Source organism: Falco biarmicus, chromosome 8, assembly GCF_023638135.1.
Source record: "Falco biarmicus isolate bFalBia1 chromosome 8, bFalBia1.pri, whole genome shotgun sequence".
Classification (NCBI taxonomy): domain Eukaryota; kingdom Metazoa; phylum Chordata; class Aves; order Falconiformes; family Falconidae; genus Falco; species Falco biarmicus.
This window is the reverse complement of record NC_079295.1, coordinates 56,415,256-56,432,029: the sequence shown is the minus strand read 5'-3', so window position 1 is coordinate 56,432,029 and position 16,774 is coordinate 56,415,256. Positions and strand designations below refer to the sequence as shown.

The 16,774-nt window shown below is 54.2% G+C and overlaps 1 protein-coding gene across 1 annotated transcript; it reads left to right on the top strand.

Annotated features, from left to right (window-relative positions):
* The first annotated feature begins 5,112 nt into the window (after positions 1-5,112).
* Positions 5,113-16,022, top strand: HRH2 (histamine receptor H2). Its single transcript, XM_056349450.1, has 3 exons — positions 5,113-5,251; positions 11,006-12,528; positions 15,877-16,022. Exons 2-3 carry the CDS (start codon positions 11,432-11,434, stop codon positions 15,893-15,895), a joined length of 1,116 nt encoding a protein of 371 aa, XP_056205425.1. The 5' UTR covers positions 5,113-5,251; positions 11,006-11,431; the 3' UTR covers positions 15,896-16,022.
* Positions 16,023-16,774: the final 752 nt, after the last annotated feature.

The window sequence follows — 16,774 nt, the reverse complement described above, 5'->3', positions numbered from 1 at the left end:
AAGTCTTATGCTCCAGACCCTTCCCCAGCTCCGTTGCCCTATGAGATGGAGGTCACAGCGGTCTGGCCCAGAGGAACAGCACCTTGCAGGGAGGGTGTCACAGCCTCTGCCCTGGCCTGAGCTTGCCCACACCACGGCAAGAAGCCACCAACGAAGTGAACTTCATGTTGGGGTCTGCGTGCAGAGACCTGCTGGCGCCACGCATCCACACCAGCGCTCAGCTCTTCATCTTGTGCTGGGAGCAGCTCAGCACCACACTGGCTTTGTGGTCCCTCTGCAACTCTCAGTCCTCGCAGGGCGTCCCTGTGCCCCGTCTGCCCGTGCTGGCAGGGCAGGCAGGGCACAGCGCGGGGCCCAGGCAGGGTGTGAGCTGGCAGCAGCAGCCGGCAGCCTGCCTGGGCAATGCCCGCGTCCAGCTCCATGCTCTGAGCTCCATGCTCCTTGCCAGCCCCATGGCTGTCTTGCTGCAGGGGAGCGTTTTGTTAATCCTTTCGTTCCTGCCCCGTGCCCAGCAGCACAACCTCCTGCCAGCTTCAGAGGGAAATGCTTCAGAAGGACCTGGGACTCAAGCAGGCAATCCTTCCCTGCAAAGCGATGGGGCAGGAGCCAGCTTCCAGCCCTGAGAGGTCCCAAACCACCCAAACAGCCTCAGACCAGAGTTCACTGGTCCCAAGGTAAAAGCAGACAGCTCATTCCCATAGAAATTGGCTGCCCTTCCTGACAGAGGGCCCAGAAATGGTGGGAGGGGTCTGAGCAGGGTTGCAACCCAGATCATCCTATCCTCCCACACCGCTCCTGGACCAAAAGCAATGCACAGCTCGGCCTTCTCCACACCCAGAGAGGGCAACAGCTTTGCACAGCCCCAAATTAACCTGCTGCCACAAGATATCAGCCAGGCCATGATCTCAGCAGTGTTTGGAGGGGATTAAATATTTATCTGGAAAACAAGGACATGCACAATTGCATTTGGTAGGATTAATGCTAAATCCCATAAAAGACCCACTCATCGGAGCAGTAGCTGGTTGCTCCCTTCCTGGGGATGCCTCATGCACCCCGGTGGCTGGGTGCACACTGTGCCAAGGCTCCCGCTCTCCTCCCAGCCTTGTGGTCTGGGGGGAATGACTGTCACCTCCCCCCACAGACCTCAGCCTTTCTTTTTCTCTTGACAGTGCATCAGAGAGATGAAAAACCCCGTACTGGTGTCATACAAGCTGCTTTCTCCCTAGCACAGTTAGACTTGTGAGCAGCTGTGTTCAAGTGAATCAAGGGCGCTCCTTGGCCCTTGGACACACTGGAAAACATGTTGACCCTTCAGCTGCCTGAAGTTGGTCTGCACTAGCGTGTCCTAACTAGTCCTTGATAGAGTTGGAGAGCTTTATATAAAACAAATAGGCCGGCAACCTGGAAATAAACATCTAACATCCTCTCTCTGTGCTAAGAGAAGCTTAAGGAGTATGTCACAGGCTGTGTCTGTAGTCTGACACCGTATCACAGCAGATGGGATCCTGCTAAGCCTCTCTGCAATCAGCGCTGCAACAACCAAGGGGGTGGGAAAGGTCCAAGCAGCCTTTTCTTCTGTGCATGTGTCCCAGTACAGGAAAAGTGCCTTTGGACAGAGATATTCCTGGAATAGTCAAGATTTACAGCATGCCAAAAATATATATGCAAGCAGCGTGTTGCTCTGGAGCTCAGGGGCAGTGCAGTGAGGGTCTCCTGCTGGTCTGCGGGCAGGAGTGGCTCCTTGCACAGCTGCCCAGCCCCTGTGTTGGCCTCACTGCAGCTGTTTTACATGTCCTTTCCTTGCAATATTTATTTCCCACAAGTATGTTCTGGTTTACACAGCCCCTGGTAGGGATTATCAAAGATTTGTCACAATTTACCATTTTGTCCAGGACAGCGTTCCACTGGGAAGTATTTTTATTAAAAAAAAAAAAAAAAAAAAAAAGCATATCAACGCATCGGAAAGGTCTCTTCTGTATTTTCACTACATATATAATTCACTGGAAATTAAAGTGTTCAGATGATTTAAGTAAGACACTGGCCTCTCCCATCTAGCCAGGAAGGGCAGCAGTCTGTGATGTGGTCAGGACCTTTCCGTGGCTTTTTAGTTTTGATTTTTCCAGAGAAAACCACCCAGAAGTCATCCCATTTCCCTAATTCAGGGTCTTCATCCAGAGTTCACATGAATGTCTCTGAAACCCAACGGGACACCCTGCTGGCTCCTCTCAGCCTGCACCCAGATGCTTTGTTTTCTGGGTCTTTTTCTACCCTTCTTCCCCCTCCTTTGGCTTTTCCAAACCCAGCCCTGGCTGGGGAGAGCAGCACAGAGCTGCACCTCTGAGCCCCTCTCAGAGCTGAGCTGCCATATGTCATCTCCCAGGTTGGCTGCCACCTTCCAGGCGTAACTTCACCATCTGAGGCTTTTCAGGAGCTCCCATGTTTGCCAAATCTCACATCCCTATTCCTGGAGTCCCAGACTTTCCCTGACTTCTCTTGCACTTTCCCAGCTCCCAGCATTGCTGGAGCCTTTAGTAACTGCTGCTTTACACACAGACACAGAGAAAGGACGTCAGAAGACCTCTCCTTGCCATTTCATGACTCATTACTCACTCTGCAGCTCAGCACAGCCCACCTGGGGAATGTCCCACTTTACGAGTGTCTCTGCCGCCTGCCCCATGCAGCCCGCTGAGCCTGGCCAAAGTGGCTGTGCTGCCCGGGCACACACGATGGGTCCTGACATCTTCCAGCCACAGCCGCTGCAGGTATTACATCTGCCACTTCTCAGGTTGCTTCTACAGGTGTGCAGTGCACAGCAATCCGTGCCGGCGGGAGTGTCCCGGCATGGCTCCCTTTGGCTCTAGGTCTGGCTGCTTCCCTGCGCCTCACTGCATGGTCTGCGCAGGCTGTACTTCTCACACCTCCAGCGCTATGTTCTCCGGTTAACTCCGTTCTAGTATGCCAGCCCATGCGGCCCCTCAGAAGCTCCATAGTCACCCAGCCATTGCACAAAGTCAGATTTTGAGGATCTCCTGTACTCAGGAGTTTGCAAAAGTGGTGGGCTTCCCCATGACCCAGACACCCCTGCAAGTCCAAAGCTTCTCTGCCACTGCATGCCCAGCACCCATCTGCAGAGCTGGGGGCAAGGGATCCAGCCCTGTGACCAAGGGATCCAGCCCTGGGGCCAAGGGATCCAGCCCTGGGGCAGGCACGGCAGCTTGGCCCCAGCTCCAGCCACCAGCCCAGTCTCTGGCTGCTGGGTGGCATGGGTCAGGGTGCTGGTCTCAGTGGCTGGGGGAGGTGGCATGGTCAGGACGGTGCATCTGTTCCTCTCTGCTGGCTGCCTGTGGGGCTGATGAAGCCGGGTGAGATTTTGAACCCCCAAAGCTCCGCTGAGGTGTCAGAAAGATGGAGCACACCGAGCTCAGAGTCTGCCCCGTGGGGCTATCCTGCCCCCCAGGCAGCAGGGACCTTTTATTGAGAGGGCTTAGGGCAAGGGGGCTGGAGAGGGGGTCCTGCCCTCATAACCAGAGCCCTTTACCCCTACAGGCCCCTTCCCATCCTGAGACTTCCAGACGAAAGATCCCTCCTAGAGCAGAGCCAAGCAAGGGGCCCAGGGATAAATCAACACCCCAGCAACTTTAGCTGATGCAGACATTCCTGAGCAGATTTGCATCTTGTTTTGCAGGAGGGATCCCTCCACAGCCACACGCTGCACACACCAGCCACTTGAGAAGCTTCCAGCAGCCAGTCCATGGCTCTGCCACCCAGACACATCACAGGGCTGCCAATCAGCGGGAAAACTCTCCAGCTCCAGCAGATCATAAGCTTATTAAAGATAGATCTATGCTTTGGTCTACAGAGATAAACACATCAAAGGCATTTTGGTCTGTGTGCCAGTGCTGCTGGTATCCCCGTTTGGCAGAGATGGAGGATGGGGCGTGCTCTCCATTCCCAGCGCAGGGCACTGGGGGAGCAGCAGGATCTGTCTCCTTCCAGCCTGGGGAGCCCAGGGCCACGTTCAGGCTATAATAAGTCCCTCCCTAGCTATTTGCTTGGGGGACTGAGAAGTAGCTGGTCGGGACTGAAGCACCTCACTCACAGTGCATCACTGCCGGCACTTCCCTCCCCAGGCTGTGCAGACCCAGAGGGGTGGCCAAGCTCTGCTGGAGCTCTGCTAACAGCCTGGGACCTGCCGAGCTGAAGAGGGATAGCTTAAAAGGGGAAACAGGTCCTCACACAGCTGGCCCAGCAGCTGATATCCGCACAGTGCTTTGAAACCCACAGGTGAAAGATTTGAGAGACACGAAAGACTGTCACTGCCTGTTTGTCATTTGAGGTTCCTGCCATCAAATGTGCAGGGGACAATTTTCAGCAGAGGCAAGTGCAGCCTTGCAGGAAAGATGCCCAGCTTGGAGCATCCTTGCCACTGACCTGGAGCACACGAAGCCTCTCCCTGCTGTCATGCAGAACCCCCAGCATGTCGGCACAGGCTCCTCCTGCCACCTTGAGATGCACAAAGAGCAAACTTGCACCCCAGCACTGGCTGGGCTCCAGTTTCCTCCTGCTGCTTCTCAGCCACCGCCCACTTTTTCCTTATCTCTCCCCAATGGAACCCCACAGCCTTGATCCTCCCAGCGGTCTCCGAGCCATCTCAGGCTGGAGCTGTGCCTGCTGTCAGGGAGCTCACACCAACTGCAAAGCCAGGTTTGCACTGGGAGCAAGCAACAGCATCAGACCTCCCGGCGGCAGGTAAGTCATGCAAGCAGCAGAGCACCATTCAGGAGGAAGGCTTTACACATGGCAAGCAAGCAGAAAAGGCCCTGAAACTGTGGCATTAGCCAGGGAGGTTGCAGTAGCATGCAAGGAAGCGGCAGCAGGAGACAGTGGGCATTCCACAGTCCTCTCCGTGCCTGGCACAGCTCAGTGGAGCCTGACACACCACATGCCCCGCGCACCGCTCACTTTCAGCATTTCAAATTTGCCGGATGATAACCGCAGTGTCTGAGTTCACAGCTCTGATCCCACCCACTTGTGGTCTGACTTACGTTGTAGTCACGGCGCTGCCTGGATATTGGTACACGAGGAGGGAGGGAAGGAGGGAGGAGAGGAAAGGAGGCAGCCGCGGATCCGCTCGCCGCACACACTTCTGCCTTCACAAACTGAGCCGTGCATGCCGGGGGAAAGTTGGAGCAGCGCAGCCGCCGAGGGCTCCCGCCTGCTCAGGGACGTGGGAAAGCAGCACCTTTCCCAGGTAAAGCTTTAGCCTTACTTTTCCGTTTGTTGTTAGGCTGGTAAATCACTTTCTAGTTGAGGTCTCAAAGGGGTTGGTGGGTCCTCACTGAGGCTGGGGTGTGCTAAGCACCCTGGAATGGGTCACACCGGTCAGAGCAAGAGAATGTCACTCATCAGACCCTTGCACCACCATCATTCTGCTTTGCCTGGAGCAGAAGCCTATTTGGGGACTTTTGCTGGCTGTTGCTGGTGGGTACCACAGGAGCCAAGAACATCAGGGTCAGAGGGAGGATGTGGGTGAAGTGTGCCCAGAGCACAGACATCTGCGTGTGTGAAGCATCTCTGCCCAAGCAGCCTCCCCACGAGGTTTGCTGCAAAGCCATCGCCTTGCAGTGAGCTGCCGGAGCCCTTTCGCTGAGCGCCCCAGCCCCTCCAGCCAGCCCTCCACACCCCAGCAGCTGGTGGGCATCTGCTGGAGCAGGGGTTTACCCATCTGGGGGCACAGTTGGCTCTGTGGGGCAGAGTAGTCCCAAGCTGGGCTGTAGCACTGGCACAGGAGGGGTGGGTGGTCCCCAGGGGTATGCAGTGTCTGCTGTCCCCCAGCTGGAACAGGCTTTGGCACCGGGCTGAACCTTGCAACTTTTGCTGGGAACTCACGCAGCTCCAAGCACGCCCATGAGACCAGCACCTCTGTTTTCAGTTTCACCCTTCCTGGGCACCCTCTGCACAGCAAACTTTTGAAATGCTGACTGCTCAGCTGGTTTCCACATACCTCTCCAGGTCTTCTGCTTTCAGGGGTCCTGAACTCCCCCTTACCCACAGAGCCCTTATTTTCCTAGGGAACGTGATGGAGGGCTGACGGCCCTGATGGGAATTGTGCCCTGCTCCCCTCAGCCCCTCTGCTCACACAGGAGGCATTAATTGCTGCTCTGTATCAGTCAGGGTTCAGTCTGGGATGGGACAGAGAGAGCACCAGGCTTCAGAAGAGACCAAGGAGCAAGTCCAAAAGTGTCTGGGGATGCAGCCAGGCAGGGTCCTGGTGTTCCTCCACAGCCCCAATTGCGAAGGGGCTCTGCAAAAATGACACTGCAGCTGTCTTTGCCCAGCTGTAAGATCACTGGGTGAGCTGTCTTCCCACCCAAATGAGGGCACAGGGCACCTTGGATGGGTGACCACCCACAAGCAGCACACCCAATAGCCCTGCCAAGGGAGCAGAGGGTAGGTGAGCAATTGCAAGGAAGAGATGGAAACAAGGGAGCAAGAGCTCCAGCAGTGGGACTCACCAAGCGCAGGGGCCGAGGCGTGCTGGGGGATGCTATGGGGTGCAGCACCACATGGGAAGCATGGGCAGAAACACAGCCCTTCCAGAGAGGCTGCTCATAAACTAGAAACAACCCCATAACCTCACCAAAAACCTCCACAGACAGCAGAGCAAGCTAGTTTCTGCACCACTCTCACATTTGTCCCCTCTCACATCACCTTCAAGCCCCAACTCTGGCACAACTGGTCTTGCCCCGTGCTAAGGCAGGCTCATGGCTCTACCAGGGGATCGAAACAGCCCGTTGCCAGGGTCCCTGCAGCTCCAGCCCTGCCCGCTCCTCACCATCCTCAAACAACCTCTTTCAGACCAGAGGAAATCCCAATCCTCCTGCCCATCTCACAGCCTCGGCTGAAGTACCTCTCACAGCATGCCCAGATGTTTAATCTCTGGAAGTACTTGAACATAATTTTAGAAGAAGCCGTGACACTCTGCTGCAAGCTCTGCAGGGCCAGGGAATTTGCTTTGCTCCTAAGTGACTTCTGCCAGCACTTTTCTTGGAAAGAAGCTGACACAGGAGGCAGAGTGACATTTCAGGTCTATCTCAGAGCAGATCCATCCTGTCCCCAGGACAGAGCTAAAAGGCTTCATGCAGAGCTTCTCCTGAGCCCCCAGCCATCGCTGTCAGTGACCTTTCAGGTAGTGGGAAATGTTTCCCAAAAACAGGCTGCCACATTCAGGTGCTTGCCAAGTGCTCCTTTCCACCCATGTATACGCTCATAGTCGCCATGTACCTAGGCTTTTAACAGATTTTAAACAAACCTATTATGCCAGAACTAGAAGCACATGAATGGAGAACAGCAAATGTATTACCTAGGCTGCTGGAGCGGGTGCTGCATCCCATTAGTCTTGCTGCAAAAGTGCACAAAGTGCTGGAATAAATGATGCTGATGGAAAAGATGCTGAAAGATGGGGAGGAGGAATAAAAGGGTAAAATGCAATTTCCCATGGATGAATCACAGCCCCCTCCCCAGAGGAGCTAATTGCCATTTTAAATGGGAAAACAGCGGATCAAATGTAACATGGGCTGCAACAGAGCGGAAAGTATGTATTCAGGCAAGAGAAGGCAGGAATTACTATGAGAATTGTAAGGAGGCTAATGGGGACATGACAGTACATTACAACAGAAGGATCATTAATGCTCCAGAGAAGGCTGTTAATAGAGTTCCTTAAAGATTAACCTACAGAAATTTTATTTAATAGTTTTCATTAATGATCTTGGCTCAGAAAACAGGAGTTTCTCTAAGAAAACGTACCAGTGAAAAACTTGGGAGAAGTTTTGAACTGGACAAGGGACTAAGTACTACAGGAAAAGAACCAGGGGATCCAAAGATCGACAGAAACACAACAGGCTGGCACAAGTTCATGTGCTTAGGGACTAACAGCAAAACCTGCCACTCTAAGCAGCTGTAAACACAATAGGAAAAATATCCGGCTTTTAGGGAACCCCAGGATGACTGCAGCAAAACAAATGCAACCTGACAAGTCTTCACAGCAGAGAGAGCGTCCATCAGAGCACCAGCGCCGCTGGAAAAGGCACTAGAAGGATGACCCAGAAGCAATGTCCTGCTCTGGTCCATCACTGTCAGGAGGGTGATTTTGAACCAGGAACAGGTCCAGGCTGTGATGATGAGGATAATCAGATAAACTTAAAAGCTGCCTGGTAAGACAGGGCTGGAAGGGTATCATTTATTCAGGCTACTGCTAGAAAGGCTTCCGTGGGAAACAGCTGCTCTGCTAGTAAATCAAGGAGGAGATGAACTCACTCTGCCAAAACACAACAGGAGCAGAGGACACAGGATATGGTATTAAAGGTGGCTGCGAGTGACCTGGGCAGAAAACCAGGGGCAGATGTGGAGTCCCAGAAGGCTGGTGCTCCAGGAGAGAGCCCCAAGCTGGGTGCATTGCCCTGGGGACTGCCTGTGATGGCAGCGGGCTGACCCCATAGCCCCCGAGCCTGCTTTTCCTGCAAAGCCATGTCTGGAGGCTGTGATCACATGGGGGAACATTTACTTGAGATAATTTGGCCAAAGGTTAGGGGAAAGTCTCTCAAACTTGCAGCTGGGGTTGCAACCTCCCCCATCCAAGCTGGCAGGCAGCAGTGCTGCCCTGTCCCATGGAGAAGAGTCCCAGGGGTTTGCAGGCAGCCGAGCCCTGCAGCCTTTGTGTGTCACTGCACATGTGGGTGCAAAAGGGTGCCCAGGCCCAGGCCCTGAGAGCTGCTGAATAAATGGAATATTGCTGGGAATATTTCAGGGAATATCCCTGGGCTCCTCTGCAAGGACGGGGACACCTCTGCCCCTTCCTGTGAAGGCCCCTGCTGCTTCTTTCCACAGCTCAGCCCATGGCTCCATATCTCACTTGGAAATACTTTCTACTCCAAAAACCAAAAAAGTGCCAATTTCTTGCCTTGAGCTAATTAGAAAAAGCAGTAAGAAACAAAACTACTTCTGGCCCGGTCCGCAGCGCAGGGCTGCACGGGGGGCTGCCTGCACGGTGATGGGTGCCGAGTGCCCTGATGTGCCCGGAGCTGGGACCCACCAGCAGAGCCCACGTGAGCTGAGACAGCTGGTGGCAAGAGCAGGTTGTTGATGTGTGGAGAAGCAGCCACGTAGGAGGCTGCGATCCACCCACAGCATTTTCTAAGTGTGCTACTCCCCCTATAATTTATCCTGCCATTTCCACATGTTGGGAGCAATGAAAAAACATCCCTGTCACTTGGAAATACCCTTCTCCGAGAACAACCTGTTCTCGTCATTGCCGTCAGCGGGCAGGCAGCACTCAGCTTGTTCCACACTCCTTTTGTGCGCGAACAAAGAGCTTTCCATGGCAAAGCCTGCGCTGCAGCAGGAGGTGAGGAACCGCTCCACATGCTGCTGCTGCAGCAGAAAGCATCACAGCACTCTTCCGACAGCCTTAAGCTCAGCACCTAAATTCACAGGACCCCCTGTCTGGCAATGAGTTTGCTCTGCTCAGCAGAAGGCTTCTCGCAGGCTGGTTCATCACTTGTCATTCACTTTCAATTCCTTTAGAAGCAGCAGGGCTGCAGGTATCATCTCTAATCTCACAGGTCCAGTCCCCAGCTCCCCCCCATACGGCTCCTGGCAATCAGTGGTTATTTACTCATGCAGTCTCCTCAGTGTGCTTGCTCCCCTGGCTCCTGTGCCTTTAACCTTGAACCAAAGACATAAATCATCTGAGGAGTATTTCAGCCCACTCTACATTGTTATCTTGCTCTTGCAGGGTGAGTTTAACTTTAAAATCTCACCGCTGTTCTCTGCCAAGGCTGGACCTTTTCCTTTTCTGGAATTTCTAGTGTTTGCTCCATCTCCACAGCCTGCAGAGAATCAGCTCTACGTTCCTCCTGCACAAGCCTGCGCACCACCAAGGAGGGCTTCACTGCCACTCCATGGGCTGGGGAGAGCCTGGGGAGCTGGGTTCTGTGCCACCCATGGGGCCCAGCACAGCAGGGAGGATGGGGAGACCCATCACCTCACCTGGGAAGCGCATAGGGCAGCACAGGCAGTTGGGCTCCTCAGCCTCCTCTCTCTTGTCCCTGCAGTGCCTCAGTTTCCCTTTAGGTGCCTTCCCAACACGGGTGTTGCTTGCAAGCACACAGGAACCGAGGCCCCTTTGAATCTAAAAGCAGTGCGGTCCTGGAGATCACTGTAATCAGCATCTAAAAGCTCTTTTGGAGGTTAGAGGGGTCTTCTGTGTTGCTTCTGCCCTTGCAAAATATGACTTTTTGGTTTTTTTACATCCAGACAGAAAACAGTTATAAAAAGTAAGTCTACAAGGAATGTTCTCCATTCTGTGCCCCTGTCCACGGCAGGAGCAGCTCCATCCAAATTCTCCCTGTAAAACAAACCTCCATGCTGCCCTTCATCTACCGGGAGCGGGACTGATGAAGTTGTCAGAGCCCTTTCCAGCTACCTGTGCCCCAGGACACTGCACTACTGACAGATGGGTTCCCCTTTCCTCCCAGGGCCCTGAGCAGAGCAAAGATTCCCTCTTCCAGCTGCAGGAGCCAGCGCGGCTGCTGACAGCAAGGACCAACACAAGGCATGGGGCGCTGCAAAGTGCGGATACAAAGGCAAAGTTTAATGAGATTTATGGCCACAGCTGAGCTTCCGAAATTACGTAGTCATGATTAATCTTGCTAGATTGCGTAAGAAAAGCACATTGCTTTCTCAGGAAAACTCTTTGCTCATATCCTCCCTGTCATTTTTATTGTAAGCCTGCAGGAAGTCCATGCCTCTATAATCCCTGCCCTTCTCCCAACATCCCTGTTACGTGGGCACTGGAGGAGGCCTGGCTGCTAAGGGACTTTCCAATTCAGGTTTAAGTGGGCTGGAGCATCCAGGGAGGTGCAGACACCCTGTTTTTGGAGGGGTTTGAGGGGCAGCTCCAAGGACCTTTGCCTACTGCAGCTCTGAGTTGGTGCTTTCTTTGCAGGTTGTCCTCAGAAGGTGGCAGAGCTCTGCCCCTGCTGAAGCACCGCTGACCACTGTCATCAACCAAGCATGCAGAGCACGTGAGACCCCCTGGGACCTAACCCTGTGGTCGCTCAGAGGAAAGGAGAAGGCAAGAGAGGAAAAGGGAGCAGCTGAGACCCACCGGCAGCTGCCACAGGGAATTGGCTCCAGCACTGAGCTCCCAGACAGGACCAATGGGTACAAGTCACAGGGCCACATCTTTCTCTGAACAGTGTCATTCCTAACACACAAGGCTGAATACATGAAGTGACTCTGCAGTGTTCTCCAAGGTCACTGTAAGCCCAAGGTCACTTTGGAAAGGGCTCTAGGGCTGCCTGGTAGAGGCTTACTGCAAGTAACTTTGGAACTGGTAAGAGCAAGACTGTTCCATCCATGCAACTGCACTATGGATCCGTGTTACAACCATACAAGCTCTCAAAAAAGGATGGACTTCCCCCTGCAGTTGCTGGTTGGGTCCTGCCTTGCCGTTCTCATTGTGGTCACTCTCTCCGGCAACATCATCGTCTGCCTGGCTGTCACCTTCGATCGCCGGCTCCGCAGCTTGACAAACTGCATCATCGTCTCCTTGGCCATCACTGACCTGCTGCTGGGCCTCCTGGTGCTGCCGTTCTCTGCCTTCTATGAACTTGCCAAAGAGTGGCCCTTTGGCAGCACTTTGTGCAACATCTATACCAGCCTGGACGTCATGCTGTGCACAGCTTCCATCCTCAACCTCTTCATGATCAGCCTGGACCGCTACTTTGCCATCACCACCCCACTCCACTACAGCCAGCTGGTCACTCCCTCCCGGGTGGCTGTGGGTTTGGCTGTTATCTGGACTGTTTCACTGATGGTCTCCTTCCTACCCATCCACCTGGGCTGGAACACCAATGGGACAGCAGTCCAAAACACAGTCCCCAACTGCAACAATGAGTGCAGGCTGGAGGTGAACCCGGTGTATGGGCTAGTGGACGCCTTGCTCACCTTCTACATCCCTTTGGTCATCATGTGTATCACCTACTACCGGATACTGAAGATAGCGAGGGAACAAGCCAAGAGGATAAACCACACATGGTGCTGCAGCAGCAACATCCCCATGCCACCCATGGTGAAAGAGCACAAAGCCACCATGACACTGGCAGTGGTGTTAGGAGCGTTCATTGTGTGCTGGTTCCCCTATTTCACCGTGTTCACATACCGGGGGATGTGGGGGGACAGCAGGGTGGAAGGCACAGCTATGTCCATTGTCCTCTGGCTGGGCTACGCCAACTCAGCCCTGAACCCCATCCTCTACGGAACACTCAACAGGGATTTCCGAGTGGCCTACCAGCACTTGCTGCACTGCTGGAGGACAGGGGGCCCCAGGAGTTCCCGCCTGCCTACCCTCCAGAAGGCTCACTCCAAGGGCAGGAGCTGCAGGCAGGGCCAGGACAGGCAGGAGGGTAAACCCCTGAAACTGGAGATGAGGAACGGGATCTTGCTGACTGGTGGAGCCCTCAAGAGGTAAGAGCCTTCTTGCATGCGGGGCTTTGATGGTAGGTCCATCCCCAGAGAGGAAGGCAGAGGTGGGGACCCCATGTTGTCCAGAAGAGCTTTTAAGCAACAAGCCGATGCCCCAGCAGGAGATGCTTGCCCAGGCAACTCTTCTTTGCAGCCACTCAAAAATTCATCCCCAGCAGCAGGCACCCAGCTCGCATCTCTCCATGCTGGCAGCACAGCTCCAGCTTCACACGTGGCTGGGCCAGCCCTGCAGTCACCACCTGTTCACAGGGAGTACAAAATACCCCTGGCTTTGCCGGGTACTGGGGACAGATTTGCCATCAGAATTTGCTGTACAGAACAGGGTGCAGCTGTTAGCTGTGGCTGTTTCCAAAAACAGGACATGTCCTGCTCTGCAGTGGTGGGCGGCCAGCAAAGCCTGGGCACGCAGCAGAGCTGCGGGGGGCTCAGGAAAAGTGACCACCTGTCACAGGAGAGGGAAACAGGGTGTTATCCCTGGGGCACCCACAGTCAGACTGCAAGTCCAGTCCCTGCAGGAGCCAAGACCAGGGTCCCCAGCTCCCTGCAGAGTGGCTCAGTGTTCCCTTCCCAGCCGCACCACGCACCCTCAGCGTTTCGGCTGTCAGTTTGCATCAGCATGAATTCAGCCAACAGCAAGTTCCATTCCCATCTCTGGAAAAGAGCAAGAATAACCAAAATAAGCTTGGTAAATGTTTTTAGAAACACAAGTACCCACATAAAGTTAGAGCCAAAGATTCCCTCAGCATCACCCCAAGCGTGTCACAGGGGCCAGGACCCCAGAAGAGTGCAGGTGCAGCGAGGGAGCAGGATGGGCAAACTCTGTGACAGGCTGTGGCACCAGTCCCCTCCCTGGGCACGCACATCCCTGCAGGGCTGGGCCACTTGCGCACTGCCTCATTCAGAGGCATTTGCCCACCTGAGCATAAGGAGAATGCCACTGTGCAAACCCCCGCTCAAAAGACTTTAATCTAACTTTTGGCAGCACCTGATAAGCAGCCCAGAAACTTTCCATCCATAGATAAGGAGTCCTTTGACTCTGCTTCCCCAGTGTACCAGCAAAGAAACCACGCTCATGCTCTCCTGCAGCACGTGCCCTTGCTCCTGTCCCAGAAACACGGTCTCAAGCCACCAAAAGGAGAACATAGGGAGGTGAACCAAATGGCAGAGCCATCCAACAGGCTCAGCTGACATCGTGCCTCCCCTGGGGCTCAGATGTGACTTTACCCAAGGTAGAGGGGCAGCCTGGGGCAGGGGAGTCTGCCTCAGGAGACAGAGAGATGGATGAGTGCAAACAAGTACAAGAAAGCAGCTCCTAGGGGTGCCTTTTCGGTTTCCAAGGAACTAATAAAGATTGCAGAGATGTAGCATTTGGTAAACATAGTTGCAGGGTGTATATAAAAACATATGGAAAGCATGTGCCTGGTGTGATAGAGATGCTTCTGCAAACATACAGAGACAAAGAAAGAGTGGTGGTGGTTCCTCACGCAAAAGTGCAGCTCCTGGGGAAACCAGGAGCCCACGCACCAGGGCTCTGCAGCCTTATCACCAAGGGAGAATAATGACGAGGGAAAGAAAAGGGCAAGAAAAATGGGTTTCTGTTCCCTGGGCAGAGGTCCCACTGACCTCCTGGCTTTCCCAGGAGATGAGATCCTTCCCCTGGTTCCCTGAAGGGCTTGATTCTGTTACAGGAGTTGCATCTAAAGCCTGTGCTGGGGTCAGCAGCAGCCAAGGGACCTCTGTCCCCAAAATTTCAGCATGTGGGTGCCTGGTGCCAACAAAAGCCCCAGCACAGGGAACCCAGCACATGGCCCCAGACCATCCTCAACCCTGCAGTGTGAAGCTCCCCCACCACTAAAATCAACCTCAATGAGCTGCCCAGCCGGATTTGCTCCCAAAGATGCAGGAGGTTGGAGGAAAGAAGGCAAGCAGCAGCTGGTGCTACAACAGTGCAGATATGCATGAGGCACAGGAACAGTGGGGAAGTGAGCAGAAGACTCAAGCATGGGGATGTTTCTTGACCTTTCTAAATTCAGAAACCTCCTTGTACTACAAACCACTGCTGTGGTTTCTGCTCACAATCGGATAAGAGTTGCTCAAGCAGTGGATGATCAGTTACTTCTTTCACTTTCTCTGCTTCTCTTCTTAGTCTACTCCCTTCCACAGAAATGATGTGGCAAGGGTTGCGTGGAGCCCCATCCAACCCCTTTTTTCCATAGGCAGATGCATAAATGTCTGCTGTTGGCAGATGATCTGCATCAACTAATACCACACAAGACAGGTGGGCACAGGATTTACCTGCACACCAAAAGCCTGGCAGCCACTTTCACCCTAAGCACAAACCAAGCTGGTTCCTCTCCCTTCTTCCCTTCTGTGAAGTCTTTCCAGCCATCTGCCCTGGCCACTTTAACAGAAAAAGACCAACACAAATCACCCCACAAACTCACAGCCCCCCCAAATAAGAAGAACCAGAGTTCAGAAGAGCTCTGCTCAGAGCAGCTCCACAGGGTCATTCAGGGGAAAGGGCAACGGGCAGTATAGTGAACCTTAACAGCAATGGTTTTCCTGTTATGAGGCATAGAGAAAAGACCAGCAAAGAGTGGGATCACTGGAGAAGTGCAGCCAGTCTCAGGGGCGTCAGGAGCAGGGACAGGGAGTCAGAGTCATCACTGCTTTGGAAATCAAAAAGCCACACGAGCACTACCGCTGTTAAAGGGCTGGAGACATTTCCACGGGTGAGGACCCGGTAGGATGGAGAGTGCAGGGCCAAGCAGGGACAGCTGCTTCTGTCTCCCCACCAGGCACCCAAAAGGCAAGGCAACTCACACAAAACCAGTACAGGAAAGCACTACTTGTACACCCAGCATGTGATGGACCTCAGGAACCTGCCTCATTGCAGCGGGACAGGACTCTGAAGAGGAGCATGCCGAGCACAGGGCACAGCTGTAGGTTGTGAGACCAGTCCCTGAGGGCCAGAGAGGTTGAAAGCCCAAGAGAAGGAGCGTTCAGCACTGACGGGGAAGTATCAGGCAGAAAATAGTGGAGCTGAGCGAGTGGCTTCAGATCACCCTGTTGCACACATCAGCTGTGCTCAGGGCAGCTTGGGGCAGGACCGTGGCCACAATATATGGGCAGGGAGAAGCCAGTTCCCTTAGGAAAGGATCCCTGTCACAACGTGCCTGCCCCAGCCACCAGCCCCGGGGGACAGACACCAGGCAGGCAGTACCTGGTGTTCCACAGAGCACAGCCCAGCTTGACCAGGCTGGCACTGATCACCTGGTCTCTTTTTCTCTCTTTTCCTTCTGTCTTCATGTGCAATTTAACCCTTTCCAGCACCAGAGCTTTCCCATGAGCCTCAACCAGCCCGCTGCCCTAGGACCCACGTCTCCCAGCCTTCAGCTCCTGGATGCCCTCTTCCAAAATCCTGTGGGACTGAAAGGACAACACTCAGTTTTCCTCAGGGAGAAACTCAACGGCAGAGGCGAGGGCTGCAGGGTGAGTATGGGACCAGGGTCACTGGGTGCAAACAAGGGGAGGGGGAGCTCTCCCTGCTGTGGCACCTGCTGCATTTTCCCTGGCCCAGCCGTCCCATCCCTATGGTACTTGGCGCGGAGGGTGATACCATCAGAGGTGCATCCTCACTCCTCTCTCCAGCATCATTCGTTCTCCAAACCCAGCCCCAAGCCCAGGGGAGGTACACAGAGCTGTGCACCCCCCACCTGCCCTGGAGGTGTGGGCTTACACACCCACCCTGCCATGCTCTGGAACGTGTCTGCATCCCGCCTGTCTCTCCACATGCTGCAGAGGCAGCTGCGTTCAGACCGTGGATTTCCAGCATGCTTCATTTTCATGCAAACCTACATCGGCTGCACATAAATTGCCAGCAGCTTTTGCGGGGATGCTGGCAGGGCTCCCAGGGTAAGGGGCTGATGCTGCACCAGACCTTGCCACTCTTTCCCAGTGGTGCTGGGCTGGAGGGAATAGCTGTCATGCATGGGGATGAGCTGTCATGCAGAGAGCCACTTTCTGCAGCCCTTCTCAGAAAAAGCCAGGCAAGGTCACCCTGACCTCCACATGCTCTCCCTCCAACGCTGCATGCTGATAACCTGGGCTCTCCCATATCAATTGTGCTCTGGCAGGGCAAAAATACGGTCACCCACGTGCTGAAAGCTAGGCACATTTGTCCCTGCTGCACACTGAACACTTCTAACCTTAACCAAGGTCATGGTGA

Bases quoted from the DNA above. Each gene is read 5' to 3' on its own strand.
- HRH2 (XM_056349450.1), top strand. From the start codon at position 11,432: ATGGATCCGTGTTACAACCATACAAGCTCTCAAAAAAGGATGGACTTC.